General features: G+C 46.8%; 9 protein-coding genes, 1 long non-coding RNA gene and 1 pseudogene across 11 annotated transcripts; 3 read left to right on the top strand and 8 right to left on the bottom strand.

The window, feature by feature from the left end:
- Positions 1-167: 167 nt before the first annotated feature.
- LOC136188328 (uncharacterized) lies at positions 168-1,093 on the bottom strand. Its single transcript, XM_065976066.1, has 4 exons — positions 698-1,093; positions 536-631; positions 384-479; positions 168-329 (listed from the first exon to the last, which is right to left on the bottom strand). The coding sequence occupies exons 1-4, from the start codon at positions 1,091-1,093 to the stop codon at positions 183-185; spliced, it is 735 nt and encodes a 244-aa protein (XP_065832138.1). The 3' UTR covers positions 168-182.
- Positions 1,094-1,556: 463 nt separating this feature from the next.
- On the bottom strand, positions 1,557-7,857 carry LOC136188324 (dynein axonemal heavy chain 3-like). The gene is made up of 31 exons (XM_065976062.1): positions 7,775-7,857; positions 7,650-7,724; positions 7,385-7,507; positions 7,162-7,329; positions 6,917-7,098; positions 6,657-6,864; positions 6,289-6,603; positions 6,033-6,234; positions 5,876-5,979; positions 5,720-5,818; positions 5,559-5,663; positions 5,369-5,506; positions 5,174-5,302; positions 4,954-5,115; positions 4,741-4,901; positions 4,529-4,686; positions 4,377-4,470; positions 4,267-4,318; positions 4,004-4,210; positions 3,739-3,946; positions 3,579-3,685; positions 3,380-3,523; positions 3,161-3,324; positions 2,956-3,109; positions 2,775-2,903; positions 2,589-2,717; positions 2,398-2,534; positions 2,257-2,345; positions 2,077-2,198; positions 1,934-2,023; positions 1,557-1,878 (listed from the first exon to the last, which is right to left on the bottom strand). Exons 3-31 carry the CDS (start codon positions 7,496-7,498, stop codon positions 1,858-1,860), a joined length of 4,092 nt encoding a protein of 1,363 aa, XP_065832134.1. The 5' UTR covers positions 7,499-7,507; positions 7,650-7,724; positions 7,775-7,857; the 3' UTR covers positions 1,557-1,857.
- Positions 7,858-8,708: 851 nt separating this feature from the next.
- LOC136188326 (E3 ubiquitin-protein ligase AMFR-like) lies at positions 8,709-10,545 on the bottom strand. The gene is made up of 8 exons (XM_065976064.1): positions 10,118-10,545; positions 10,014-10,054; positions 9,831-9,963; positions 9,634-9,767; positions 9,466-9,576; positions 9,212-9,405; positions 9,070-9,158; positions 8,709-9,013 (listed from the first exon to the last, which is right to left on the bottom strand). The coding sequence occupies exons 1-8, from the start codon at positions 10,508-10,510 to the stop codon at positions 8,897-8,899; spliced, it is 1,212 nt and encodes a 403-aa protein (XP_065832136.1). The 5' UTR covers positions 10,511-10,545; the 3' UTR covers positions 8,709-8,896.
- A 32-nt stretch (positions 10,546-10,577) lies between these two features.
- On the top strand, positions 10,578-11,946 carry LOC136188323 (cyclin-I-like). The gene is made up of 7 exons (XM_065976061.1): positions 10,578-10,626; positions 10,694-10,834; positions 10,887-10,961; positions 11,020-11,148; positions 11,212-11,337; positions 11,391-11,489; positions 11,539-11,946. The coding sequence occupies exons 2-7, from the start codon at positions 10,694-10,696 to the stop codon at positions 11,773-11,775; spliced, it is 807 nt and encodes a 268-aa protein (XP_065832133.1). The 5' UTR covers positions 10,578-10,626; the 3' UTR covers positions 11,776-11,946.
- A 545-nt stretch (positions 11,947-12,491) lies between these two features.
- On the bottom strand, positions 12,492-13,113 carry LOC136188391 (uncharacterized; annotated as a pseudogene).
- A 154-nt stretch (positions 13,114-13,267) lies between these two features.
- Positions 13,268-14,330, bottom strand: LOC136187894 (uncharacterized). Its single transcript, XR_010670024.1, has 3 exons — positions 13,899-14,330; positions 13,788-13,833; positions 13,268-13,729 (listed from the first exon to the last, which is right to left on the bottom strand). It is a non-coding gene; the product is annotated as an uncharacterized lncRNA (long non-coding RNA).
- On the top strand, positions 14,054-16,740 carry LOC136187893 (bromodomain-containing protein 4-like). The gene is made up of 4 exons (XM_065975607.1): positions 14,054-14,346; positions 14,399-15,698; positions 16,482-16,583; positions 16,639-16,740. The coding sequence occupies exons 2-4, from the start codon at positions 14,399-14,401 to the stop codon at positions 16,668-16,670; spliced, it is 1,434 nt and encodes a 477-aa protein (XP_065831679.1). The 5' UTR covers positions 14,054-14,346; the 3' UTR covers positions 16,671-16,740.
- A 201-nt stretch (positions 16,741-16,941) lies between these two features.
- On the top strand, positions 16,942-17,420 carry LOC136188390 (transmembrane protein 184A-like). Its single transcript, XM_065976140.1, has 2 exons — positions 16,942-17,124; positions 17,202-17,420. The coding sequence occupies exons 1-2, from the start codon at positions 16,942-16,944 to the stop codon at positions 17,418-17,420; spliced, it is 402 nt and encodes a 133-aa protein (XP_065832212.1).
- Positions 17,421-17,738: 318 nt separating this feature from the next.
- Positions 17,739-20,475, bottom strand: LOC136188087 (uncharacterized). Its single transcript, XM_065975809.1, has 11 exons — positions 20,364-20,475; positions 20,107-20,308; positions 19,911-20,049; positions 19,730-19,858; positions 19,510-19,680; positions 19,313-19,464; positions 19,154-19,258; positions 18,986-19,102; positions 18,321-18,710; positions 18,144-18,266; positions 17,739-18,090 (listed from the first exon to the last, which is right to left on the bottom strand). Exons 1-11 carry the CDS (start codon positions 20,393-20,395, stop codon positions 18,055-18,057), a joined length of 1,596 nt encoding a protein of 531 aa, XP_065831881.1. The 5' UTR covers positions 20,396-20,475; the 3' UTR covers positions 17,739-18,054.
- On the bottom strand, positions 19,152-27,067 carry LOC136188088 (uncharacterized). Its single transcript, XM_065975810.1, has 9 exons — positions 27,046-27,067; positions 26,848-26,959; positions 26,735-26,777; positions 26,596-26,674; positions 26,507-26,544; positions 26,304-26,450; positions 26,134-26,249; positions 25,799-26,075; positions 19,152-19,225 (listed from the first exon to the last, which is right to left on the bottom strand). Exons 6-8 carry the CDS (start codon positions 26,373-26,375, stop codon positions 25,829-25,831), a joined length of 435 nt encoding a protein of 144 aa, XP_065831882.1. The 5' UTR covers positions 26,376-26,450; positions 26,507-26,544; positions 26,596-26,674; positions 26,735-26,777; positions 26,848-26,959; positions 27,046-27,067; the 3' UTR covers positions 19,152-19,225; positions 25,799-25,828.
- LOC136188086 (zinc finger ZZ-type and EF-hand domain-containing protein 1-like) lies at positions 20,658-25,790 on the bottom strand. 2 transcript variants are annotated; one of them, XM_065975806.1, is made up of 23 exons: positions 25,595-25,790; positions 25,402-25,536; positions 25,139-25,350; positions 24,991-25,089; positions 24,839-24,930; positions 24,724-24,782; positions 24,595-24,678; positions 24,474-24,539; positions 24,380-24,422; positions 24,200-24,322; positions 24,036-24,143; positions 23,931-23,978; positions 23,813-23,883; positions 23,640-23,757; positions 23,395-23,577; positions 23,234-23,341; positions 23,112-23,177; positions 22,894-23,062; positions 22,774-22,841; positions 21,686-22,717; positions 21,552-21,630; positions 21,304-21,489; positions 20,658-21,247 (listed from the first exon to the last, which is right to left on the bottom strand). In XM_065975806.1, exons 1-20 carry the CDS (start codon positions 25,756-25,758, stop codon positions 21,737-21,739), a joined length of 2,997 nt encoding a protein of 998 aa, XP_065831878.1. In that variant the 5' UTR covers positions 25,759-25,790; the 3' UTR covers positions 20,658-21,247; positions 21,304-21,489; positions 21,552-21,630; positions 21,686-21,736. The 2 variants fall into 2 exon arrangements, with proteins under 2 accessions (XP_065831878.1, XP_065831880.1); XM_065975808.1 differs by lacking the exons at positions 20,658-21,247; positions 21,304-21,489; positions 21,552-21,630 and having other exon boundaries at positions 22,445-22,591; positions 22,654-22,717.
- Positions 27,068-27,415: the final 348 nt, after the last annotated feature.

Raw genomic sequence — 27,415 nt, 5'->3', positions numbered from 1 at the left:
ATCCCGGAAAACAGACGATTCGGTTGAGGAGAAAACGGTTCAGGTCTAAAAAGAATCAATCTTTAATTAATTAGGTAAATTAAATTAATTACATTAATCTCGTCACTAAGGTACTGAAAATTTATGTGTCATGTCATTTATGTACTCACTTTACTCATATATTTGTCTCTCTTCTGGACTCCTTACCTACACGTGTCGACATTCTCGTCCTCTCGCCGGAAACGTGATTCGTCGGAACGAGAGGGGGCACTTGAGCGACACTTTGATGCTCGTCTGCTCGACGCCCGTTTGATTTCCAAGTTGATTCGTCGCAGCAAAATTGGCTCGAACTAGAGAAAGAGAGAAATGAAAAATTTTTCCCAAAACGTATTTATTTCATTGACTTTTCTGTATGCACAAATCGACGGCGAGCAGACGCTTCTTGATGAGACTCTGCAAAACGGGGGACGATGAACCAATTGGAGTACGACTAGATGAGACTAGAGAGAGAAGAGAGATAAAACTTCACGCGCAAGAACAAATAAGCGAAACCTACGCAACAGCACGCCGTCACGGAAATGTCTATCATATTGCGTTCAGCCTGGCACAAATTCTTGATGTAGAGCGGCTTGTGAGCCGACCGTCGGTCTCCCTAATAAAAAGAAAAGAAAAGAAAAGAGAATATATGTTATGCATTCAGTGACGTCATCACGCGTACCCTTTCGATGTCCCAAAGGCGAAGCGTCGAGTCCCACGAACTCGAGAGAGCGAATTGGCCGTCCGACGAGATGACGAGGTCGGAGACGAGGTGATTGTGGCCGCGTAGCGCCTGGAGATTCCACTTGATGATCGACTTGTCGCGTGACTCATGTTTGGGACTTGGGGAGTCGTCGCTATTTGCGTCACCCAGTCGCTGTGGCCTTTTAGGAAGCCGACGAGCCTGAGTTGAACGTCCATTTCGCGTCGGATTGCGTCGATTCGAGAAAGGGGTGAGCAATTCGGAAGCGTGCGCTAACGACGGAGGTTGTCCCCGGATCAGCGAGGACAAGTCCTCGTCCGTGAAATCGCGCCCGGTTCGATCGCGTACGCTCATTCGTCGACGCGAGTCTCTCATACTTCGCTCTCTCTCTCTCTCCCAGATGTCGGCCTACGATCGCACCAAAAACCTCGCGTTTTTTCGCGACGCGACCGTCACATGGCTCTCCGGCCGATTTCACAGCACACCCCAATCGCTCATGCTCGCCATCTCTCTCTTAGATCGCTTCTTGGGCGTCGTCAGCGTAAGAATCGCTCGTTCACGCGCCTTTTCGCAACGATTCCTCTTTCTCTCAGGTCAAAGCGAAATACCTCAAGTGTCTCGCTGCTACGTGCTACTACATCGCGGCGAAAACGACGCAAGAAAGCAAGGTAGACGCGTTTCTTTCGTCGAGCCGCGGGGGCGTAGTCGATTTTCCCACGCGTTTAGGAAGCGCTATCCGCGCGCTTATGCGATTGCCAGTTCTCGGCGCCCGATATCGACGAAGAGACGACTAGTTCTACACGTCAAAAACGCGTGGCCTGCACGTACGCTTGTCTTTTCTGTAGCGCTTCTTTTTCGGTACGCTTTCGGCCATCTCGAGCATGCGTGTCGAAAAATGCAATAATAATAATGATACAATAGCGTGACGTCATATTCAAAATACATATATTTCATTAGTCATCCAGCTGGCAAAGACTTGCCACTCCTCTGTTAACCCAATGGCTCTGCTCCATGTCTGAAGGCAGGTTCATAGAGAGAACGTAATTCGTCGAATGACCAGTGGTAGACAGCGTGCCTTTTCGAGTACTCGTCTTGTAGACAGGACACGAGTAGGTGGGCTTGGGCTTGAACTTCGACTTTTAACCCGGTCTCAACCATATCTGAATGAAATAAATTGTCAAAGGAAAGACAAAAAATTCTGCAATATTTTTTTACTCTTGGAAGGGGGTCAAAGAGGATTTTGGGCAGTGATTCACCTATGACCATTTTCTCTCTGTCAAATCGAGCTCCATCCAAAAAGAGACCCTGCAGATTGTGACGTAGAATACACGTGAAGAGCTTTTAGATATTCGATTCACCTTGATGTAGACGCCGTCAGGAGGCTTTTCCGTGATCTCTACGTCATCGCGAATGACGTCAAATTCAAAGCCGAGATGATCAATGGGAATGGTATACTTCCTCGCAAAATTTTGTGATGCCCCTAAAACAGGATTGATCAAAAGGTACGCAATCCATCCCTGTGTAAAACCAATCTTTACCCGTCAAAAACGACTGGGTGAAATAGAATCCATATATCCAGAAAACACTTGGCGTTCCATTTTCAATCCAATCCCGAAAAAATTTCAGTCTAAAAAGACACCATAAAGAAAGCGTCTCTAATATAGGGAAAAGTCTTCTACCGCGCAAGGAGATCGCTGACGTAACCTCCCAAAGGCTTGAGAGACGGATACGACTTCGCAGCCCACATTGCCGGCACTTTTCCTACCAACATGCTCACAAAGACGTCTTCCAACTCAGCCGACATGAGAACCAAGCCCTATGTAATAACAATGAAAAAAGCGAAAATCTCAATATATCTAAGGATGCCTACCTTGATCGCTTTCTGAATGTTCTGCAAACTGGAACGAACAACGGAGGTGAGACGATTGAATCGAATGAGTTCCTGCCGGAGGACAGTGTTCATTGACTCGGTGTAGACTACTGGAAAGTTTTCTATCACCTAAGAAACAAACAAACTCAAATGAAGACACGACACGAATATGATGTATAAGCGAACGTATTCGTGATCGAAGTCGGGAGGCATCTTGGACAGAATATCTACAGCCAGTTCCTCGATGATTGTCTGCGAGGACTTTCCACCGCCACCTGTCTGACGAGGCAATGTCAAGAGAATTCCGTCAAACAACTAGAGAAAAATATAAATATACGAAGAAGGGTGTGAGCTGCAAAATTCGTACCTGTTGCGTTTCTTGATTGTCTTTGGTTATGTCAGCGTTTTCGTGCAAACCAAAAACTTCCGGGTGCGGAGTGATAGGAAGGCTTCGAATGTAGTCGATGTAATCCTGGTATTCGCCTTTGGGTGGTGCATAGTAATTGCCGCTCGCAGAAAATCTATAGGAAGCAATTTTTTGTAAAGAACACTGCATAGAAAATTCCTCTCACCTGTAATCGTCATTAACGATCATCTCGTGGCAATAGAATATAGAAAGCATGCTCGTCAGCAAGCGACGATCCAGGTCGTCCGTAACGCCTCCGCCATAGTTGCATTGGCCCGTTAGATACGTCAGAGCGTTCATGGGAATTTCTTGGTAGTCATTGAGAAACATCTATAGTTTCCCGTTTTTTTCTTCTGTTTCTCAAAAATTGCCGTTTTTTTCTTACCTGGAGTTGCCGCATGCTTATGCGGAGATCGGATTCGTTGAATTCGTAGGGAATGTTCCATCCCAAGGCGCCGAATTTGCGTCGCTCCTGCACCAGAGCGTGGAAGAAGCATAAACCAAATAGCAATTTTTCCCAAACTTTCGGCTTTAGAAAAAAACATAGACCATCGCACGAGGGAAAAAAGACGCGGAGAAAATACCTTGTAGTAACCAGTGAAAAATTCGTTGTCTGATATAGGATCGTTTAAATAGGATCTCAATAAATTGGCTCTCATTCCCTTTGGAGGTTCATTCGTCATCTTAACTCCTAGAAACACGAACGCTTGACGCTCTAAAAACAACAAGAAGCTATAAATTCACCGTTTTGAAGGATTGATACAGGAAATTCGTCAGATGGGTAACTGGTCAGCCAGAGACGAAAATCCTTGTGCGTGTTCTCGGGAATGAGGACCTCTTCGCAGATTTTCTCCAACTTCGGCATCCAACTCGTCGCCAAATGACAATTTTGCAGCACAACCCAAGTTCCTTCCTTGAGCGCTTTCTCGATCATTCTGGCCGCAATAGGCCCCTAAAGAAAAACAGAATTTCCAACGCTGTCAGGCAATGCTGGAATTTAAGAGTTTACCTGGCCTTGACCAAGAGAAATCCTCTGACAGCGATCGCCTCCAAAGCCGCGATCGTCGGCAAATTTCAACAAGCCAGCCATGGGATCGGCGCCGGGGGAGAGAACGAAGATCAGCGGAGCGCAACAGTACGAATCGGCGTAGCTCCCTGCGAGATCAAACGTGGGCGGTTCAATGTAATTTCTGCCCATGTTCTCGACTATAAATTCCTGTCATAGGACCTGGCATGAAAGCAAAGAAGATGCTCAAAATTTAGAAGCCACACCTGAGTCGCCGGAACAATTTTATCCGGACGCAAGCAGCGGAGAAGAATCATTCTATAAGATACAGTGTAGCATCGTGTATGAGAGAGAGAGAGAGAGAGGTATCCTATACCGTTCTAGTCCGCTAAGAACATCCCACGGCTTAGGATACTTGGCAAACTGCGGTTCAGCTGAATCGTAGACTTCTTTCCATTTTGGAGAAAATTCTACGTAGCATAGCAGAGTCATGAAGTGCCTTTATGGAGTGGTCGTGCAAAAGCGTACCTTGGTATAAACCGTGCAGTCCTGGAAGCGCTGAAGCCCGCACAATTTCACCCCAAGATTTGTCGGAGAGCCACTCCGGATAAGGATTCGGATTAGGGTTGTCAAGAGCGACGCCGCCAGTTAGAAGAAAACGCCAGTGATCATCCAAAACCTTGTTTCTATACGACGAACAAGAATTCGATTGTTGCTCAATGATAAATGGCACTTCTTACCGTCCTTTGAGAATTCCGATCGTCAGAACGAATGAAAACAACAGTTTGTCCTTCTCGAACAGAGATTGGCAAACGTTGCAATAGATGCTGTTCGTAAAGTGATCGTTCAGGTATCCTATTCGTTCCGTCAAGTCGGCTGATCGTTGGCTATTGGTTATGGACTATAAAAACAATTGACAGTGAGAGTCTCGCAAAACTTTGCCGTCGTCAAACCTGAAGGTAGAGATTGATGAACCAACTCAACGAATATTGGTACATCGGCTCAATGTTTGCCAAATCCGATATGCAGAAAAACAGAATAGACGAGTGAACGGCGACGGGCTTGTAACCATTCCTAGTCTCGTCAATCTCTTTCTCAGTGGCAGTTGCAATTTTCTGTAACATAATCCATATCACTACGCAATTATGCATACCCTCCCAACACAACCTATACCTGTTTCTCAGACATTTCTTCAGAAAGAGTTTTTGAAGAAGACAAGATTTGGATAGCACTTTCATCTTCTAATATGTTGCCCTCTGACGTCGACAGCACTTCTAGAATTTTATCTTCGATTTCCTTGAGCTGTTAATTAAAGGAGAGCCACGTGCAATTGACGTTAGAATCTTGAAATGCACGTCGTTTTTTTACCTTCTTCTTGTTGGCCGCACTTTCAACAATGAGCTGATTCTTCTTTTCTTCCAGTTCCGGCTTCTCTTTCGCTGCGACAATCCCGAGAAGCTGATCTTCCAATCCGAGAGGAGCGATCATAAAATTGAGCAAAGTAACCTATACAAAGCAAAGAATCCCTCCACTGGCCATACCGTTTTGGTAGACTTACCTTGACTGACACTTCAGGCAAATAGTGAGGATTACGTAGACGAGTTGTAATGTAAAAACGAAAATCGCGAGAAAACTCGATGATGTTTTCTCCCAAGCGAAAGTACTAATAATAAAACGCAATCAAAAGCGCAATTCATGCAGATTCGCAAATCCGCTCACCTCAACACCACCCTGTTTGTATGTCTGCTTCAGGAGCAGAGGCTCCAGCAGAGGATCCAACTCTTCGCCAACGTTTTCAAGCAAAACCGGAGTTCCAAACTGCCAGCAAAAAAATGAACGCCATGATTTGTCCCACCCCCAAACGATTGTACAAACCTGAATGCTGTTCTCCAAAGTGCGAGAGTAATTGGGATCTGACAACTTGATGACGGACAATTTGTTCTCCTTTTCCAAGTTCTTTATCCATTTATAAGCTTGTCCTAAAACAGGGGCTTAGGTCACACCCGTGCGAACTACATGCACTTCCCTGTACCTTGTGGATCAATCATGAGCGGCCAGCGTCTCGAATTCGAAACAACTATTCCATTATCAATAGAAAAGGAATCTACGAGAAGTCCAGCGATCTGCCAAGCGCGAATCTTCACGGGCTCTCCCAGCGTGGCGTGCAATGAAAAGTTGGAGGAGCAGGGAATCTTTCGTTTCTGACATTCTTTTTGCCAGCCGGCAATGCACTCCTACATGAAGAAAAAAATTAGAAATCGATAATTTCGAAAACGAGACGATCCCACATTTCTGAGATCAACGGTAAATGCTCCAAGATAAGCAACGACGCCGGAAGACAGAAGCACGTCACCAGTAGCAGCATTGTGGTATCTAAAAAAACAATAATTAATAAAAGAGACAAATTCCATTCGTTCCACATACCTTTCACCCAGCTCCTTCGCGGCTTCGCTCCACCTGTCCTTCTCTCCGCCGAGACCGCCGATAAGCTTTTCAGCTCTGTCCAACTTTTTGGAGCAGACGTCTATTTGAGTCTCCAAATTCTGCTTTTTCGTCATGGTGACTTCGAATTGGTCATTCAGAACCTGGAGCTTGCCTTCGACCTAAAAATACGTCCGCTCTGACAGACGAAAATCAAACAAAACCATCGCTATACCTCTTTAAGTTGAGATCGTTTTGCATTGAGTTTCTCCGTCTGTAGAGCGAGTTCCTTTTCGGCTTCTTTGAGCTTGACTTGCTTTGGTGCCACCACTCTCGCGAATCTTTCGTAGACTTCCATCGCTCGAACCCATCGACACAGACCCTCGCACGCCGTCGAGGCCTTAGCAATTTGAACGGGATCGAATTCCGGATTCGAGATGTATCTAGAGAAATGGGAAAAGGGGAGCGTAAAAATGCCTGTGACGGAGTACGGACTTTTCTCTGATTCTTTTGATGATGGCGGAAGGAATGTTGTCCTTGTCGTACGACTTGAGCGATTCGAGAAATTTCAAATCGCCGAGAAGCTTCTGCGAAGTGCCCCAATAGTCTTCGATCATCTTTCCAGACCCCGAAGGACACACCGCCTCCATGACCAATTTCACGGCAGAAGGAGGATTCTAGAAAAATCTGAAATAGTACACTCCTCCCCCCCCCCCCGGGAAGAGAAGATCGCCGCGTGCCTTCATAGATTTGACTAGGGAGATATCTGACGGCTTGAGAGTATTCAAAGCCGCTATGGCTGAATTGAGAGCAGGAAGAGCTTCGGCTAAGTCGCTTTGACAATCGCGCTGAATGGCTTTGGCCTTTGCTGCAGCCTCGTTCGCTACGGCTTCGTCAGCGGCCACAACCTACGAAAATAACTCGAAGTCTATACACACACATATGAGTCTCGTAATAGCGAACTTGTTTTTTAGCCTCCACTTCGACGGTGTCTTTCTCTATGACTCCCATCAACTTCTCCGTTTCCTCCTGAGTTTTCTTCAACTCCGGCTGCAAAGCGACCAATTCCTCTTGCATCGTCGACACCTAAAGGAAACCGTGCAACGTGCAAATAAATTTTCAATTGAAAAAAAAACGATAGAGCGTTCAGAAGCGAGTCGATCAAGCGACGAACGAAAGGGGACCCCGAGGCCCGTTATATCATGGCTATATCGCGTATCTCTCTCACCGCGTTTAGCGCGACGTGCAGCTTCCCGCCGAAGGGTTCGCCGTCGCGTCTTTCCTACGAGGATGGACGGGGCGCCTGGCGAACGCTTCTGTTTCTCGAAAGGGAAGCGGCTTCTGTGTTCTCACCTCGTTAGTGGCAAATGGCGGACTTTCGACCGTGAATTACGCGAAAAAATTACGCAAACTAGCCGCGTAAAAGGATTCGCTGCGAAAAGTCGCCCACGAAGAAAAATCTATAATATATAATCACGTGATATGATCACTGTCGTCAAAAACCGATTGAAATAGCTAAAGATGTGCACAAAAACATCCCATTGAATGATTTCCAAGCTGCTACACTGATTTCTAGTCTAAAAAAGGTGAGGTCCCACAATGGGGTACATAGCGGAAGTGAACCATGGTTAAGAAAACCTTCTCAAACCAAGTTTACAAAGCGAAGCGGTGATTATAAAGCGACTTATGACATAAATATGTAGCTGATAAATTGATAAATACTGTTAGAAAAAGTGAGGCCCCTCGTTCGGACACGCAGTCGAAAATCGTTTTAGAAAGCAAAACTTTTGAAAAGCGGTGTCACAACCATTTAGTCAAATACGTAATAAGCTGATTTCTACAAATAAAGAAGGTGAGGTCTCATTGGGTACACAGCGGAAGTGAGCCACAGTCGAAAACATACTCCAAACAGCAAAAGCAGCAATCAGAAGGCGACAAAATGGTTGTGAACACCGCTTTTGCTTTTTTCAAAACGATTTTCGACTGCGTGTCTGAACGAGGGGCCTCACTTTTTCTAACAGTAATTATCAGTTTATCAGCTACTAGGGGGAATTTCTTTGTCGATTATTCTGTTGTCTAAGGTTCAAGCCAAGAAGCCAGCCTTTGAGTTGGGAGCATCTCAACAGCTGGCACTGTCTCTTGCAAAGAATAAGGGTATGTAGAACATTTTATAGTTTATTATTCTTACGCTTATATTATTTTAGGTACTCAGTCAAAAGTGGATTCTAATGTTGCAAAAGTATGGACCCTATCTGCTGCAGACTTAAATGATGACGACGTGGTAAGGTTACTTATACATAAATTTATGATATCGAATTCTTTTCCCCAAAAGGAACTACTAGACTCTGATGATCTAAAGAGACCAGATCCTGAATCATTGAGAGGTACTAATCAATCAATCAGACCCTCTCTCCAGAGCCTAAGGCATGCAAAAACTGGTACAAACAAACAGAGGCAATACGTGTATAGCTACATCTATATCACAGTACATGTAAGATTCTGAACCGTTTGATCGGCTGAACGAGTTTGCGCCAAATCACTCATAATTAAATCCATGGGATAATCAGGCAGAACGTCCTGCACAGCACGTGCCTAAGAGAAAGAGAGAAGACTGTATACGGGAAAAAAACAAGGCCCTTCAGCAGTACCATTCTCTCCATCTGGGTCACTGGCCTCTGTCTCCCCTCCTGAACGACTTGCACAGAGAAAATGGGTAACCAGCTAGCCAACTGTCTTCCTAAAAAAATAGATTCGAAGTGAGTTGTCTATTATCTATTGTGGTCTTCTTGCCGTCGAATCGAAACCAGTTATTTTGTCGCCTTTCGCCGCGATTGCGAACGAAGGGCGAGAGATCCATGTTTCGGGGCGTCTTCACTGCCGGTTGCCAGTTCGCTTCATTTGATGGCGTCTCCTGCGTTTCTCCTAAATTGACGCGACACGTTGGACAGCTCCTGTCCTGCTCCAACCAAGAACGCAAGCACGATCTAAAGAAAAGAAGGTCTCGTCTTATCATACGTCAGTTTTCTTGTGCGAATGAGACTGACAAGTGGAATAAGTGATTGCAGGGCAATAAACGCGCGTTTTCCATCTTATCCCAACAGATAGCACAATTGTCGTCGTTGCCTTCTAGCTGTTCTTTCGTCGCAAGCGGGAACCTAAAGTTAAGATATAGTTACCCATCAATTGATTTTTAATTAATTCCTCGTTTATACCTTGTATCCAAGCTTTGGCTCACTCTCACAAAATTCCTATGCTTGTCGATGCGTTTACGCATTTCGGCGTAGAGAGTGCGCAGCTGCATGAAAATAACCAAACTGGCCATGCTCAGGAAAACGTTGGCCCAAATCTGGCAAGAAAAACACACCCCATATGTATGTATCCAATTATCAAAACCCCTTTCATCTCCTACCATCATGTGAAGACGATGAACAAAGTCGACGCCAAGTATCGCCATTTCGCCCACCAGATCGATGTAATATGAAACGACGGCCTGATTTTCCCACGTCCCCGGCCTCGCCTCGTCATAGACATGAATGCAATGCCTGAAACGTCACAGGTACTCTCACAAGAAAGAAAAAAAGATACGACTCACTTGGCAATAGCATGCAAGGCTCGAAGACCAAGAAGCAGACACTGAGTAATAGAAATAATAATAATATGTACAGTGAACCCCTCCCCTCTCTAATGATTCCTCACTTCTGCTCCCATGAAAACTAAATATGTGTATTCCAGAGTTTGATCGTTCGGTCGCGCGATCCCGAGACGATTTGGAAATTGTCGGCCGAGAAGGCGACGCTGAGGACGTCTTTCGTGTGTCCGACGAAGCGTCGCGTTGTGTCGCCCGCGTGGACGTCCCAAAGGCGAAGCGTCGAGTCCCACGAACTCGAGAGAGCGAATTGGCCGTCCGACGAGATGACGAGGTCGGAGACGAGGTGATTGTGGCCGCGTAGCGCCTTTTTCGTTGGAGATTCCACTTGATGATCGACTTGTCGCGTGACTCATGTTTGGGACTTGGGGAGTCGTCGCTATTTGCGTCACCCAGTCGCTGTGGCCTTTTAGGGAGCCGACGAGCCTGAGTTGATCGTCCATTTCGCGTCGGATTGCGTCGATTCGAGAAAGGAGTGAGCAATTCGGAAGCGTGCGCTAACGACGGAGGTTGTCCCCGGATCAGCGAGGACAAGTCCTCGTCCGTGAAATCGCGCCCGGTTCGATCGCGTACGCTCATTCGTCAACGCGAGTCTCTCATACTTCGCTCTCTCTCTCTCTCCCCAGATGTCGGCCTACGATCGCACCAAAAATCTCGCCTTTTTTCGCGACGCGACCGTCACATGGCTCTCCGGCCGATTTCACAGCACACCCCAATCGCTCATGCTCGCCATCTCTCTCTTAGATCGCTTCTTGGGCATCGTCAGCGTAAGAATCGCTCGTTCACGCGCCTTTTCGCAACGATTCCTCTTTCTCTCAGGTCAAAGCGAAATACCTCAAGTGTCTCGCTGCTACGTGCTACTACATCGCGGCGAAAACGACGCAAGAAAGCAAGGTAGACGCGTTTCTTTCGTCGAGCCGCGGGGGCGTAGTCGATTTTCCCACGCGTTTAGGAAGCGCTATCCGCGCGCTTATGCGATTGCCAGTTCTCGGCGCCCGATATCGTCCGAATGGAGCGCATCGTGCTGAACAAACTCAATTTCGACGTGAACGCGATCACTCCGCTTCGCTTCATTCGAGTCGTATGTTTGAGAAAAAACGGGGGCGTGGCCTTTTGTGTGAGAACTCCTTGTTTGTCTAAATAGTTTCACATGGCGTGCTTGAAGGCCGACTTTCTGAAGGGAACGGGTCGAACGCATGAGGAGCATCTTCGCGCCGTTGTTCGACGACTTCAATTCTGCGCTCAAGATTGTCGATTTTTGACGTATAGGGTAATAAAGAAAAATATATTATATATTTATTTATGAACACGTGTTACTTTTAGGCTTCTACTTTGGCTCTTGCTCTGTTTATGACTGAGTACAAGCAACTACCGGAATTCGATTGGCTGACAGTCAGTTTGAATCTTCAGACAGCTTCTCAGGTTAGACATCATTTTTTAAAAAATAAATAAATTATATTTAATTAATTAGATTCCTGGACGGGAATTGTCCATATGTTTCGAAGAAGTTCAAGAGTTTTTTCTCAAACGAGACATGGAGCGACTGGCTCGACACAAAGCCGCTCATCTTCGACTGGGCAGTTCCGGCGAAGAGGATCGAGACTCCAAGGAGAAACCCCGGATTTGTCATCGACGTCAAATGAGTAAGTCGTGTCCAGGCGAGGCGGAAATTCTCATCCAGTCAGACACGGAAGTGTTTGTCATATGAGAGGAAACGCCCCTATTAGTAACGTTTAGCTAAAAAGGACCTTTTGGGGAGAGGGCCCCCTCCCCCCCGAAACTATTTTCTTTCGGTTCGATTATTTTTGGCTTGTTTTTGAAGCCTGCAAACGATTGGTAATTCTAAATTAATTAAAAATTGTTCGAAAAAAGAAAATAATTTAGACATCTAAAACGCGGTTTGAGTTATGAGAAGATCCTCCTCCGTAGCCGGTCAACGATTTTCGCCGGCCGGCGACGTTTCTCGCTGTTGACGGCGATTTCGTCATCCGGTTGATTGCTAAGGTCCGTCGTCATGCACTCCGTCTCGTAGTACTCCGAATCGACGAAACTCTTTTTTCGTGCCGTTGCCGTAGTCGACGATGTCGTTGTCGTCGTAGTCGTTGTTCCCCCCGACGTTGTGCTAATAACGGTGCGACTGTAGGCGAAACCGTTTTAGGAATCCCTGCGACGGGTTGCATAGTGCGTTGAGTATGTAGACTTCGATTGGTACGTGCCACTTTGTGACGTGTAGAAACCGCTTACGATGCTCGGCAGCCAGCATATGTAGAAGATCGTTAGCATGAAAAGGAATTGGAATTTTTGCTCGCGTATCGCCTGTCGCTCGGTGTTCGTAAACGTGCCGCGTGCCTTGACGTTTCGCGTGAAATTGCGAGATGATACGTAGTACGTAGAGAATAGGATTTGCGACGATGATGATGATGATCATAGGGATATACATGCACAATTAGGAGCGGTCGTCCGGCACATCGGTACGCCGACATCAGCGAATAAGACCGTCTCATTAATGGCCGTAAATACGGCGGCGGCCGTCCACGATATAGCTTGATATCGACTCGGTTTTAGGCCCATCTGTTTCGATTTCAAATAGACGTCAATTGCGTAGAAAAGGGTCCACGCTTACGTGGCGACGAAGCCGAAGCGCAGAGCGATTTCGAGCGACACGCCGAAATAGAGATAGTAGGTCTCGTACGGTCGGCAGTTGTGCGGCGAACCGAGACTGCAGTTGGCAGCTGATAGGTTAGAATTCGTGAGCTTGGGCGGTTCGATGCTAATGAGCGCCGTGCCGCGACCGATGACGGCGCAGCTTGCAAAGAGGTCGGTGATCGCGAGAAAGAAAACGATGTGCGGATTCGCGACGAGTTGGTTTCTCACTTTCATCTTAGTGCGTTTGAGTTGACGTCACCACGTATGGGCTGTGTACGAGGATCCGATGAAGCTGAGCGCGGCGACGCCGATGCTCAGTCCGCCGTACCAATTGCGCTCGGCGCTTGAAAGGCTCGTTTTTGGAATGCAGTAGAAAGACTCCGAGTGTGGAGATGCCATCGGTTCTCACAAAGGTGGAGATTGAGATGAAGGGACTGGTGACAATGAACGCACGTGAGGAATAAACAGGAAGCGGTTGGCATGGCACAGACGCAACAAGGAAAACGTATAAATATATTTAATTAATACAAGAAAAGGTACATCCAGACCATCTATTTACATATGAACTAATTCATAACGAATTATTCTTATTTAGCTCGTCCAAGAATCGCTTTTCGTGAAATCTTCATCATCATTGTCATCGACGTCCGTAATCATTGGTTGCGATACCATGGGCTTGCTTGTTCTATCCTCTCGCGTCCGAAACAGATTCATCTGACCTGGCGTTCCATACACAATGCTATTCAATAGACCCTGTTAGGGATTCGCTGCCGCGTTCACCAGCCACACAGGTAAAAAGGAACATGATCTAGCTTTCCCGTATTGAATAGCACGGCAATTTCGTAGCCACCACTTATTAGACTGGGCAGCCAACATAGGTAGAATCTGCTGACGAGGAAGAGAAACCTTCGCTGCTGTTCTTAGACCACTTCATGAATGTTAATAGGAAACATTGAGGCACTGATTCTTTTTACGTGTGCGCTTTTGGGGTGGTGGTGGACGAGGAACTGGTGACCCTAGAGCAGTAATGATAACAGTGAGTGTTTTGGTGTACATTTAATTTAATAATTATACCGCTTTCTGGCTTTGCCACAATCTGTTTCGTCTCCGTGTTGGTAAGCTGGAAAACGATACAAAAAATCCTCAGTTTTATGTATTGATCTTCACTGATACCAGATTCTTTACCCCACGGTGACGGAAAGGGCTGACTCTGACCCTTTCTTCCGAGAAAGGGAGGCTAATGTAGCTCTAAACCATTCCTCTAGCGAATGAGACTACACCCTCGCATGGTCGCCCCATATGCGCAGGTCGCGCTCCGTATAAGTTTTTCTCTCACCTCGATGAATTTGGGGGCAGCCGTTGTGTCAATACCAAAGACGACTTCTGTCGGTGTGGTCGGCGCTGCTGTTGTCGCTTCGGGAGTCGTCGGAGCTTCCGCTGTCGTTTCTGGAGTAGTCGGAGCTTCTGTGTCGTTTCTGGAGTCGTTTCTGAAGTCGTCGGAGCTTCCGTTGTCGCTTCGGGAGTCGTCGGTTTTGCTGCGCTTGGCGATTCGGTGACAACTACCTGTACCGTTATCACGTTACTCATCCGCTTCAACGGTGAGTCCCACACGACGATTTTAGCGCGTGAATAAGTAAGACTCGAGCGTCCGACGCGTGCGTGCGCATGTTTTCATTGTTTTAAAGATGGCCGAGCAAGCGAATTGGCTCCGAAATAAGCGTTATTCGCCGCCTTTTCGCATTCGTCAGTCGTCAGGTCGTCTAATGATGCAAAATGCGCCTCCGCCGGTGCTTCAACCGAACCAGGCTTTTCCTCCTCAACGTTCACAATCTCCACCTTCTTCTTTTCGTTTTCCCAACGTTCGCTCTTACTTCTACGACCCGCCTCTACCGCCGCCGCAGCCACCAGTCGTACCGTTACGTATGACTCGTCACGATAACAACCCGTGGATCGCTCCTCCTCCACGTCCACGTCCACGTCCACGTCCTCCTCCGCCGCCGCAGCCGCAATCGTCTGGAAGAGATCGACAATTTGCCCATAAGTTTTTTCGTTTTGATGATGCTGAACGTTATTTAGATTTTCCTCCTCCTCCTCCTCGTCATCATCATGATATTCGACAACCTCCTTCTCCTCCTCCTTCTACGTTACCTCCTCCATCTCCACGTCGTCGTGAAAGTCCGCCGTGGAAAGACCCAAATGAATTTCTACATAGAGAGCTTGGGGTATCAATTGAAGAAAGACGACAACGTCAACCAACGACACTATTCTTGCCTTTACCACCTTGCCAGCCCTCGTCTCCTCGTCGTCCTCGTCCTCTTCCTCCACCTCCACCACCACCACCACCACCTCCGCCTTCCCCTCCGCCGGCACCAATAATAAAATTAAAGAAAGAAATTGAATCGTATCATCGTGAGAGGGAAGAGGAGATACTGTCAGAGAGCAGCAATACGTTGATCATCGTTGATGATGCTGACGACAAGGAGAAGGAGGAGGAAGAGGAGGAGGAGGAGGAGGAGACTTCTGCTTTCTCTGATAATGTTCAAAAAGAAAAAGTGGAATATAAAGAACGTTCTGCTTCTGTAACAAGTACATCATGTAGCAGCATCACGATGAGAAAAGAAGAGAAGAATGTTCGCCGCCCAACGTCTCCCATCAATCATCTTCCACTAGTAGAGGAGAAAGAATCGACAACAAATGATGATTTGATGTTGAAGAAAGAAGAGAAAGAGATGAAGGAGGAGGATACTATGCATACTGTTCCCCCACTCATCAATAGTACTAGTGATTTGGATGTAGATACGGAAGAAGAGGAGGAGGAGGAAGAAATCAATTACGAAGATTTGCTGATGAAGAAAAAACTGATACAGAAGCAGCTGAGAAAACTTGAAGCGGATCGCGAGATAAGGAGAAGAGAAAAGATGGGGAAAAGGGATCCCATACCCAATGATTATCTTAAAAAAAGATGCAATCAAAAGAGAAAGAGACGTGAGAGAAACGTTGACCCACCCACCCACCCTTATTTATTAACTAGATAATGATGGCCTTTTGTGAGCCATCATGTGATCCCCGAACACCCTCAGCACGGTATCTATTTCTTATTACTCTCATTTTAGGAAAGCTGATGGGCATAATGTGCATCACACTGCCTAACCATGGCATGCATTATTTTCTGCAAAACCCTACAATTAGCTCATTTTACCTCTCATGCGACACAGAGCTACCCCTTCCTAGTCCTAACTTCTGCCCCTTCGGGTGTTCGTGTCACGATGCCCATTATCAGCTCGCAGTTGGGTTTGCGTGCTGCGAGCTTCGCTCGCAGCACGACAAACCCAACGTGCTCCTTTACTGCGTTCCCTTGATAAACGTTAGTAAATAAGCTCATTGTTATGTGCCCGTTATGTTAAATAGTATTTATTCTTGGGGCAAGCATAGATATATCAGTATATTGTTATATCTATGCTGCAAACTATTGAACACAATCCGGGGTTACTATCTAGTGTGACGTCACCTTTTTCGGTACATTTTGTTCAAAATACGGGAGATTATGACATCACAATGAATGTGATGTCATAAAGGCACCTGTGTGTGTGATTGGCCTAAGAGCGATTGTGACGTGAGCGTGACCGACAGACAGACAGACAGACAGACACACACACACTTTGGTTTCTGGGCGATCACGTTTGAGAGCCCCTCCCACCAGGGCGCGCGCGGGCGAAGCCCGCGCGCGCCCTGGTGTTCGGGGAAAAATTTTGGTTATTGTTTTCTTAGTATTGAGACTCGCTCGCAGGCAGAAACGACGTTGGCAACAACAACAACAGCAACAACAGCAACGAAAGAAGAAGATGACACCTTTTGATGAAGCTTGGAAAAGTAGGCAAACGTCCTTAAGGCTTTTTATCAATGTATTTAATTAAACTATATATAGGACTATCATCATCATCATTAAATCAAAGTTAACTATATTTTTATTAGGCAACACTTCATAAATCAAAAGATGGCCTGAACTGCTCTTTCTATTCTAGTCTTAATCATGCTTATCTGTATGAAATGCTTGCCTACAATATATCCATCACATTGGCTCTCTACGCTTTGGTCCTATTCTATTGTGCCACAAAGAAAATACTTAGACCCCACAAACCTGTCTTGAAATTTCTAGCCGTCAAATCTGTAGTATTCCTCTCCTTTTGGCAAGGAAAGAACTTTTATTCATTTGAAAAATTGGCTAATTATGTATCTACCTGCAGGTGTTGCACTTGCCGTCGCCGAAGAAGTTGGCCTCATCAAATCAGCCGTCGACGTCACGGGCAAAACAGTCGGACAGGAATCCCTAGCGACGGCGATACAAAATTTCATCATAACAATTGAAATGTTCTTTGCCGCCATTCTTCTCTGGTGCGCCTTTCCGCACAAGGTCTATCTAAGTCGGCGTAAAGACGAGGAGGGGCGCGGCATACCGATGAAAGGGATCTCGTCGAATATTCGCCACAGGCTCAATCCCACCGACACGTCAGCGACGCCGTGCACAATTTTGCGCCCGCCTATCAGCAGTACATGAAGCACGTTGAGAGAGAGGAGGACGAGGATGATGATGACGAGGGCGAGGACGTTGTGCTGCGTAATGGGCATGCTGGGATCGTTGGATTGGATGCCGGACGACGGCGGGACAACGAGACGACGCGAATGTTAGATTCCGACAATGAGATCTAGATGTATTAGAACTGAACTTTGCTGTAATTGCGTGGACGTTTCGCTTAGTGCATGTAGTCTTTGCTGGTAGTCTTTGCAGATATACAATATGATTGAATATTCTAATAATATTTCAACGCGTTGTGGTTGTGAACATTGGGCTGATACAGCGGTATTAATCTATTGCTTTTGTCTGATGCCCGTATGTCCGGGTAGGGTAAACGGCTTTTCAAGGAAAATCAAGGGAAAAGGCGTTACCCTACAATATACGGGACTTTAGGTGTCTGTGTCTGTCTTTCTCTCTCTGGTACATTTTTTTGGCGCTTTTTCAGTTACCTCATCAAAACAGTGTACAGTACTACTGTAATATAAAATTAAAAAATTAAAAATCGTTATAGAGAGGAGCGACGAGATTTCGAATGAAACCGACTTGAAGTCGAGCCAAATTGGGCTCGTCGCGATCCATGAATTGCTCGACGGGCATACCGAGTCGTTTCTCGTCGTCGCCTTGGGCGTAGAACTCGCGCGATATCAACTCCGTCCAGCGCACTTGAATCGGATGCGGTTTTGCCGGCGTATTGACGTCGGCCATTTTGATGATCATTTGAAAAACGAGGAGACGATCTTGTTCGGACGATCAGTCGAGTGAATCGCACTATAGAATCACATCTTTCACCATGACTTCAGTTTTCTGAAAAGAATTAATAACTATTTGATGCACTGCTGTGCAACGTAGTTGATCACTTTCGCTTCTGCTTTGACCTCCTCTAGTTCGTCTAAAATGAGCTTTGCGTCTTCGAGAGACTGTCCGACGTCTCCCATTTCTCTTTCAAAAATATCTGCTTTCTCGTCATACCATTCAATGAGCTGAAAAATGGAATAGGTATAACGGGGGCTCCTCTTTTCTCTTTCGTTGTTTACCTTTTCTATTTTTTCGTCGAGTTGTTTTCTCTGCAAGCAGTTTTTGAGCGTCTCAATTTTTGCCTGCCACGCTCCTTCCATGCGCTTCCTCTTCGCATCCAACTTTCCAATCAGATCCTCCAGTTTCATTTTCTCCGCTTCAAAGTCCGGATTCACGATTCCGCGCGCTTTGTTTTGCCGATCCAGCTCGACGATAATTTCCCGAAATCGTTCCCGAAACGCTTTGACATTCGTCGCATTCAAAAGACGCTCTATGGTTAAATGCTTGGAGAGTTGAGCCTCGATCTCGCTCTCAGTCAGAGACGACACCCCGGACCTCGTCAACATCGCATTCCACTTCACATAACGAGTTCCAAGATCCATGACGTCGTTATGCAAAGATTCCATCATCTATCAATAGAAGAAACAAAAGGTCAATAATCCATTATTAGAGACACGGATATATAAATATTAGAAAGGGAAGATAGCGCCAGTGGCTCAAAGGTCATTGATCAATAAAGATCCCTACCACAACCCCTGTGCCTATTAGAGTATCTTTTGTATAGTGACTAAGCTCTCCATAGTCTGAAAAGCTGTCCCTGTACTGTATATAGTAATCTATACTACGAAAGGATCCAGTTCTAGTGCTAATGAGATTCTGTAATGCTAATATATCTCCATAGTACCATTTGCATCATGACCCATGCTTCTTGATCGTGGTTCGGTTCCCCTTGCAAATCGGTTGTCAACTGCATGGGATGAAAATGTCGTCGGAGATCTCCTGGCTGGGAGAACATTGCAACCTTATAGACCTTCGTACGATTTCATTTATTCAACGTTTTATGCAAATTCACCTCGAATGCATATTTTCTGGTGCTCATAACAGAAGCGCGACGATTCTGCCAAAATCCGTCCGGTTTCACGACATAGACCATGTGAATTTCAGCTGAAAACGATCTCTAAAAAAGAGGAAAAGTTTAGAGAAAACCTACACACAAACATCAAAAAACTACCTGCAATATTTTCAACAAACTTCTCATAGCACCAAAATCCCTTGTTCGCATGTCAATAATCACAGTAAATCCCAAATCTCGTACATTTTCCTTAGAAAAAAAGAAAAGCGCTCGCCGTTCGACCCCTTTCTTTTTCGTTCGCGGAAGAGAAACTAGTCACGAGTATTAGAAACAAAGAGCGTGCAGTGGCGAATTACTGAGTTTCGCTCGCTTCGACTTCGGCATGGTTCGCGTGCACAAAAGCCCGTATAACACATAAAAACACATGTACTGTACAAAATCACTATCGTAGTCGTCATCGTCGTCATATTCATCGTAACGATCCCGCCCGCAGCGCCTGGGCTCATCGGCGTCATCGCCGTAATCGCCTAAAAGTAACGATTTATAACACTGTTTATCATCTACGAATTAATTTACCGTAACCCCTTTGGAATTGGTCAGATGAAACGCCATATTTATCCCTCGACTTTTTCGCCTTCTTTCGCTCTTCGCGTATTTTCTCGTCGTCCTGCAGCAGTCCCATGACCTCCCTCGCCTTTTGACGCACTACATTGCGAGAGATGAAGGCGTGGCACGAAACCGTGTAGTTCCCTTTTACCGTTGATTCCCTGATCCTTGCCGCGATCGCCGCGATACTGAAAGTCTTCGAGAGGTCGCATATCGTAGAGATGATCGCGTGCGCTCGAAACGACTCGTTCGCTCCCGTTCCGAAGCAAATAGGCCAATAGGAGAAGCGCCTTCGAGAAGGATCCGGCATTCGGCCTGGATAAAACTAGCGACGATCTATTTCGTACCTTGTAGCAACGTCGCCAGTGCTTGGGATTGTTTTCGAGCATTCGTTTGCAGAGCATTGCCATGACTTCGCGAAAGTGTTCGTAGGTGAATGTGAATTTCGCGATTTCTTGCATGAGCGTGCCGTGGGGACCCCACGTTTCGTCGTTCGTTGCCTCGCGAACCTTCGTTTCGACTTCGGTGTAGTTCAACACTACGTTGGCGCTATGTGCGGGGGAGATAAGACGTTCGGGAGTGACGCGTTTCGAAAACGGCTTACATCTTGTCGCCGAGCTCACGAACCTTCCACATTGTCAATCGACTATAGTTTAAATCATAGAGCAAGAAACTAGAATGAAGGATCGCTAAAGTAGGACGGGATCCGAGTTGTACTAAGTTGTACTCCGTAGTCTAGCAAACATCGATTGCGCATGCGCTCAGATACACATAAACCGGCGGGGTGCTCAAAAACAATTAGTTAGATATTGAATTGTGTGTTTGCCCAATGACATTTACCGCTCCGGTCTGACCCCGTTTATGCCTGTCTAGTTGCGCCACTGGAAAAAAATTTTCAATCCTATTTCTCCACTCTCTTCTACAACGTGAACATTCAAAAAAATCTAGTTTCGGAAAGAATATTGCTCTGAGTACTAGAAATAGAGGAACTCTTGTCACCAGACCCTTCTACAGCCTCGTCAGCCGGTTGACAACTCACCTCACCACTGCCGCTCTTACACATCAGTCTAAGCCCAGTCTGAGCAAATACTACAGCATCGTGAATCGTGACAAAAAAAAGATCCGACCCAACTTTGTCGAGATAGAGCCCTTGCTTGAGACTCTGCCTTACACGCCAACGGCAACCGGCTAAGAGCATCTGCAAGCCGGCCTCCTCAAGATTTTTCGTCAGCTCTAAAGCAGCCCTCTTTGAGGAGCTAATTCCCTTGCCGATGAATTGCGTCTATACTCGGGCGGAGAATCGTCGTCGTCGTCGTCGACGGCGTTCGAACGCGTCGTCTGTACGCTCTCCCCCAATGCAGAATCGGGGTCATCCAAATTGATGGATCCCAGCGACTTGAGTGGGGCCGCTTTGAACGACTCGGCGTTGGAGAAACAGAGCGACGCCCAGTTGCATCCAACGACCGCACAGCTCCTCATTTGTATCACCTATAGGAGAAACGAGATGACGACGCTATATGAATCTATGTGTGTACTCCACCGACCAATAAAACCACATATGTCTGATCCGACAAGAGCGGATATCCAAACATTTGAAAGTTGAGCATTCTCGGTATGCTGTAATACAAGTCGTCAAACGTAGCGTGGTTATCTCCTAAGGAACACGTGTAAAAATGGAGTTCCTTCATCCAGCATCGCAAATTTCTCAACGCCACCTCGATAACGTAGACCTGCGAACGATGCGAAACGATGATTCTCTTTGCTTGTGAGTCTCGTCGTTGCTTCAGCTTACGTAGTATTTCTGCATTTCGCGTCGCTTTTCGATGTCGACGATATCGACGTCGATAACGTCGTCATCTTCATCCCATTGCCTGGCCAGTACAAGTTATCTCGCAATGCAATGCTTTGGTAGCTTTCTTGGCTCACTCTTTGCTTCTTAGCGTTTGGGGAGGCATCAGGCATGTACTCGTGCGCACGCTATGCAGGATAAATAAATAAATGACAGCGGAAGCCAAAATTATTCAGACACTCAGTATCAGCAAATCGCGTGCATACGTACGCATAGTGAAAGTCAGCGCTGCTCAGTCGACGCGCCACTTCGACGCACATGGCGCTCAGGACGGCAATCATGGCAAAAATCATGCCCCAGAAAATGCAATTCATCATGCTGAACTCCTTTCCGGAAACGCGTTCATAGATCGGATAGACGATCCACCAAACGGCGGGTACAAAAAGAACGATGGCGCCCGTGTTAAAGAAAGTGACCACAGACGGTGGCAGTACGTAGTTCCGATGATTAGGTCCGCTGCAGTTAACGAGGCTGGCATTTACGGTAAAGTCTTGAAACGCCTTTTCGTTGTAGAGTTTCAAGTGAAATGCCTGATCAACGAAAGAGCTGCTCATCTGACCGTAGACAACGTTGTAAGCGACGAGGGAGCCAACTACAGGTACAATGACGGCGAGTCGACGACGATATCCATTCTTCTTCCGCTTCTCCGCATCATCAGTATTTGGATATGTTTCTTTATAGCATCCACATGCTGTTGATAGTATTGATCGTAATTTGAGGTTGTAGTGAAAGTCTCGTTTTCTGGAGATTCGATAGCGTTTTCGCCACGTGAAAAGTATAATCAATGCCACTAGGAGACACATAGGCACAGCCAAATAAATCCAAAAGAAGCCCGTATTCACTTCCGTTTTTTTCCCGGGACCTCTTCGCCGTTGAAGTCCAAATGCGAGTACGTTTGATAAAGTTGCTCCAACGTTAATTACAAAGTAGCAGACGCTGACGAATTTATCCATGACACGTCGTTTTTCAGCACCGTTGCCCAACTGTTCCAGCATGAATGGAACGAGATTGGCTCGTATTGCTGATACGCACGGTACCATCATACCAAGACCGACGAGATAAAAGGCACGTGGTCGCCCGATTGTGTTCAATCTTTCGACGTACACAGTCTAAAGAATTTCTCTTCGAGGTTAGCTAATTTATTACGAACGTTTATTGCTCCTACCGTCTTCTTCTCAAACGCTTTCACTCTCTCCAAAAGACGATACGAACAGTCGGTCAAAATTTGCGTATCTGCGATTTCATTAATTAAAATCGACAGAAAAAAATCGCGCGTTTTCCTTACATTTCATCATGACCATTCCGACGGCGTGCCGCTGTTCGTCCGTCGCTGCGCCGCTCGTCAGCTGCCCGTACGCCCACATGCACAAGCTCCTCTGCAACGCGCACAAAAGCTGAACGAGATCGCTGGGACGGTGCACTGGAGGATGACCGGGAGTCAGCCACTTTTCGGCCTAAACCAAAAAAAATCGACTAAAAAGTCTCTTCACTGCGTCGACGAACCTCTGCCTCGGCGACCCGAGCCAACGTCGACAAAATTCCCAGAGCCTCTTTACCGGTGAAATTCGCCTTAGAGAGAGAGAGAAACCCAATTAAAATTGACTCCGTGATCGAATCCCACTCACTTCGACGAGGCCTTGCGGCAAGCCGAGCAAGCTGTCGGCGTCGAGAGTTGTATAGAAGCGATAGAGCGACTCGAACGTCAAACTCTGCGACGGCGTTCGTATGTTCTCCTGAGAACGTCGTTATGATTAGGAAAAAAATCTCGCACAATGTCGTCATTCACTTTGAGTGACGTGATGACTTTGTTCATGTGAAAGCGTCTCGTCTCGTCGTCGGAAAAAAAGACTTGGGCGCCTTCGACGATGACCGTCGTCGCGATCTGCTGAACGCTGCTTCGATAGAGATTCGGACTGTCGACGATGTCGCTCAGGTGCTGATAGACGTCGCAGGTCAATAGCTGATGAGCCTTTGGATGACGTCGATCGGTAGAGTGCACGAAAACTCGATTTTTCCTCTCTCATCTCTTACGTTTCGGTCTCGTCGCCAATCTTCTCTTTCTTTGCTGTTCGGCATGCTGAGATGCGGGAGAAGGTATTTGAGAAGACGAAGGAAATAGAAGCGAGCCGCTTCGTGACGAAAATCAGACCTAAAACAGTAGAGACGATGATCGAGGTCACCGCGTAGTGTGCACGTGTCTTTACTTGTCCAAAAGGGTACTATAGACGTCCCAGTAGAGTCGCAGTGTCACGCCGTCGACGTCCAGACAAGGATCCTGAGGAAGTGATGAAAACAATCGGCATTCAATTAGAAAAAAAGTACTTTTGCTGGAGATACTCGATCGACTCTCTGCTGTTTTGAAACGCAAAGCTATACAAAAAAAAAGAATCAATACAGAATTGATCCGAAAACGACGTAAGAACTGACTAAGCTATCGGCCATAGACGCGGCAAAAGCCAAAAGATGCAGAGCCGTTTTGTCAGACGGAAACGGCACGTCCACTTGGCTCAAGTCAGGAAGAGCAGCTTGACACTTCTATACAGATAAGCTCGCTAGTACGGAGAAATTATTGGCGAAAAAATCAAACGTACGAGACTAAGCAGACTGTCTTCAATGCCATCTGAAACGTCGCGATAGCCATGGCAACGAACGTTGACGAGTCCAATTCTTTCGGCTGTTTCCGAACGAGGACCAACAATCTTCACTATGTAATACTGGAGAAGAGAACGACGTTGGACGCACGTCCAAATACAGTCAATAACGTAACCTACTCTGCCTGGTCTGACGTCATCAATAGGAATTTCAATGTCGTCCCTAGAGGTCAATAGAGCATCATTATTTATTATTAATATTTTTTAAATCTACATTTCAGGAGCCGTTTCAAAGTAAGCGACGGGATAAAGACTTCCTTTCGATTGGCTATCGAGCGATCTACGAGAAGAGAATACCAAAAGAGCACGCGGGGCTAGCTTTCTCAAATCCGCACTGGTTCCGAAAGGCTTCATACTCTTCCCGACCCCAATGATTGTACGAGGCCAAAGTTTCGGCGAACTCTTCCTCCTTGAATTCCCTGTACGGAAAACGAATGAGAAGGGAAGCTGACGAGAGAACGTACCCTTTGATGGTGCAGACGAGAATGAGACCGTTTCTGACTCCGTTAGCTCCGCGAACAGTCTAAAAAAGACGGGTCCGCTATAAAAACCCGTTCTCGTTTCGCGAGAATTCGTTGCCTTTAGCGAGAAAGACGTCGCTTCAATGCGAAGCGAATCGGCGCACTGAAAAACGATGTTCACTTGAACCTTTCCGTCGGCTGAGAGATAGGCTGTAAGCAAGGAAACAAGGATTACTAATCAAGTGCAATATATCCTTGCGTGCAGGTTACCTTTCGAGCTCCAAGGCGTCTCCAGAATGTTGCCAATAGCCGTGTCTTGACCTTTTTCGCCGCCGTCGTTGTAGACCATTTCCAGGTCCAATATTTCGGCTGAGAGAGCGCAGCTATTCGAGCCCAAGCACATTTACATATAACTCACTATTGGCCTGAAAGGCGAGTTCCGCGCTTTCTGCCAACTGGCGAAGCAGAGGCACGACGGAGAGCTCAATTTCGGGATTTCCTGCAGAAACTCCCTGGAGCAGATTCTCGAGAAAGTCATTCACTGCATTCAGTATCGACTCGGAAAGAAGAGCGGGACGCTCGGAGGAAGCCGGCGCTATAGAGAGCGGCGGCATCCCATTGACAGCCAATCTAAAAGAAGAAAAAAAATCAATAAATACATTAATGGAAATCAACACGCGCCTCGATTGTCGCAACAGAGTGTCACGCAGCTGCGAACTCGTCGGCATCGCCACGGACGCGACCGAACGAATCATGCTGAAAATCCACAGCGCCGACGAGTCGAAGACAGTCGTCTCCTGCCCCACACCTCCAACACTAAAAAAGTAATCAAAATTTGCTCCAATGATAATAGAAAGGGGGGACTACTACTAACTGGACGCCTTTCATGACGAGACATCGAATCCGAATGTCCGAACCGCCGTTCTGATTGTGCCGAAAACCGACGACAATGACGGGATAGTGTCGACGACAGTTCCGCAGGAGCGATATCCTTCCGGCGACCCCCTTCGCTATCTTGACGTCGGCGAGCTGCTTCATGCCCCTCGCGTCACTTCCCGCCGTCACCTCGATCGTCGACGGAACGAAACTGTGATCCGACGGGAGCACGTCAACGTCCAATCGATGAACGATGACGTTCGGCTTGACGTAAATTCGTATCCAGTTCTTTCCCTGTCGGCCGGCGCCCGCCTGCCAATAGTCGCCGAGATTGCCGTTCACCATCTCGTACGCGTCCGCCTGATTGCTCGACGTTTCGAGGCAAACGAAACACTTGCGCGTTGGCAGGACGCTGTCGCCGGACGCGGTCGGCGCGTCGACGTCCATTGGAGCGAGAGAGAAAAAATTCGACGGTTTTTCTGATTTAATTAAAAAAATACAAATATTTGATCAAAAGACGTGCCTCTGTCTCTATACCTTTTTTCGCTGCCGAGTTCATGAAGGAGTCGACGTCTCGTCTTCAGCAGGACCGTGTACATGTCGAGAGAAGGAGGTTGCGTTATTTCGACGGGCGGCCTATTTCGTCTGAGAAACTGAAACAAGCAAAAAAATGCCAAACTTGCGTTCATTATCATGTGTATGCATACAGTAAGAATTTTCGGATCGAGATCCGAACTCCACTCCTTTTTGTAATCGACGGCGTCAACGATTCCCGGCATGAGCCCAGACTCTCCAAACTTCCTATTCAAATCTGATAAAATTTCCGACGGCGACCCGTCAATCAATTTCAAAATCTGAACGAATCAATAATTAAAAATCCCCTCCTCCCCTCCAAAAAAAAAAAACGAACCCGCCGAATGTGCTCAATGTGGATCGATTGCCACCGATCTAAAGCGGCGCGCACCTTAGAATATTTCGCTATCGAACGATCGACTCTACTTGATTTCGGACAACTCTTCGCGGAGCGCTGCGCGGCATCGAAGAGAAGGGAAAAAATCGATCGGCTTCTCTTCTCCAGCTGCGACGACGAAAGACGTCATTCTTGCTTCTAATCCTAATCGCGAAGCGCGTCTCTCACCGTCTTCGGCGAAGCGATGATGACGACGAGGCCACGGAAGAATCTACGGATACGACAACGCGTGAATCCCCCCCCGAGAAAAGGGCGTCTTCCTGACGCGGATGATAGCTTACGTCGTCGATCGCGTCCTCGCCGCCGTTATCGTCTTGGAACGGGCGATCTTGCCCGAATGAAGGCAGCAGCACGCGGAGAAAATCGGAGAAATTGATCCCGTATATGGATGGCCTTTTGTGAGCCATCATCATTTTCCTATAGGTCGTCAAGAAAAACAAGATGTATAAATAGTATCGGTCTTCTAACGTTGTTCTTACCCTTCTTCTTCTTCGTCACGGTCCATTGTCATCGTGGCGCGAAGCGAGACGACGTGCAAAAAGCGTCGGACGACTTGCGACCGAGTACGGGGTGTTGCGCGAGCACCGAGGACCTGTAGTTAGGCAAATTAGATCGAGGGAAAATTCGATAGGCGGGACTAAACATTTTTTTCTTGCCTGGCGTGTCGACGACGTTGAATAAGAACGATTTGTCCTTGCGATCTTGAAGAACGAGACTGACGGGCGTGCAGAACCCGTCTATGAATAAGAGAGACGACGTTTGATAATAAATATATAGGCTGTCGCGAACGCATCGCGAACTCATCAATGTCCCGGATCCGAGGAGGAAACGCACGCTAATCTCATTAGC

Source organism: Oscarella lobularis, chromosome 6 (genome assembly GCF_947507565.1).
Source record: "Oscarella lobularis chromosome 6, ooOscLobu1.1, whole genome shotgun sequence".
NCBI classification, from domain to species: Eukaryota; Metazoa; Porifera; class Homoscleromorpha; order Homosclerophorida; family Oscarellidae; genus Oscarella; species Oscarella lobularis.
The sequence above is the reverse complement of the archived record's forward strand: the minus strand, read 5'-3'. Positions and strand labels throughout refer to the sequence as shown.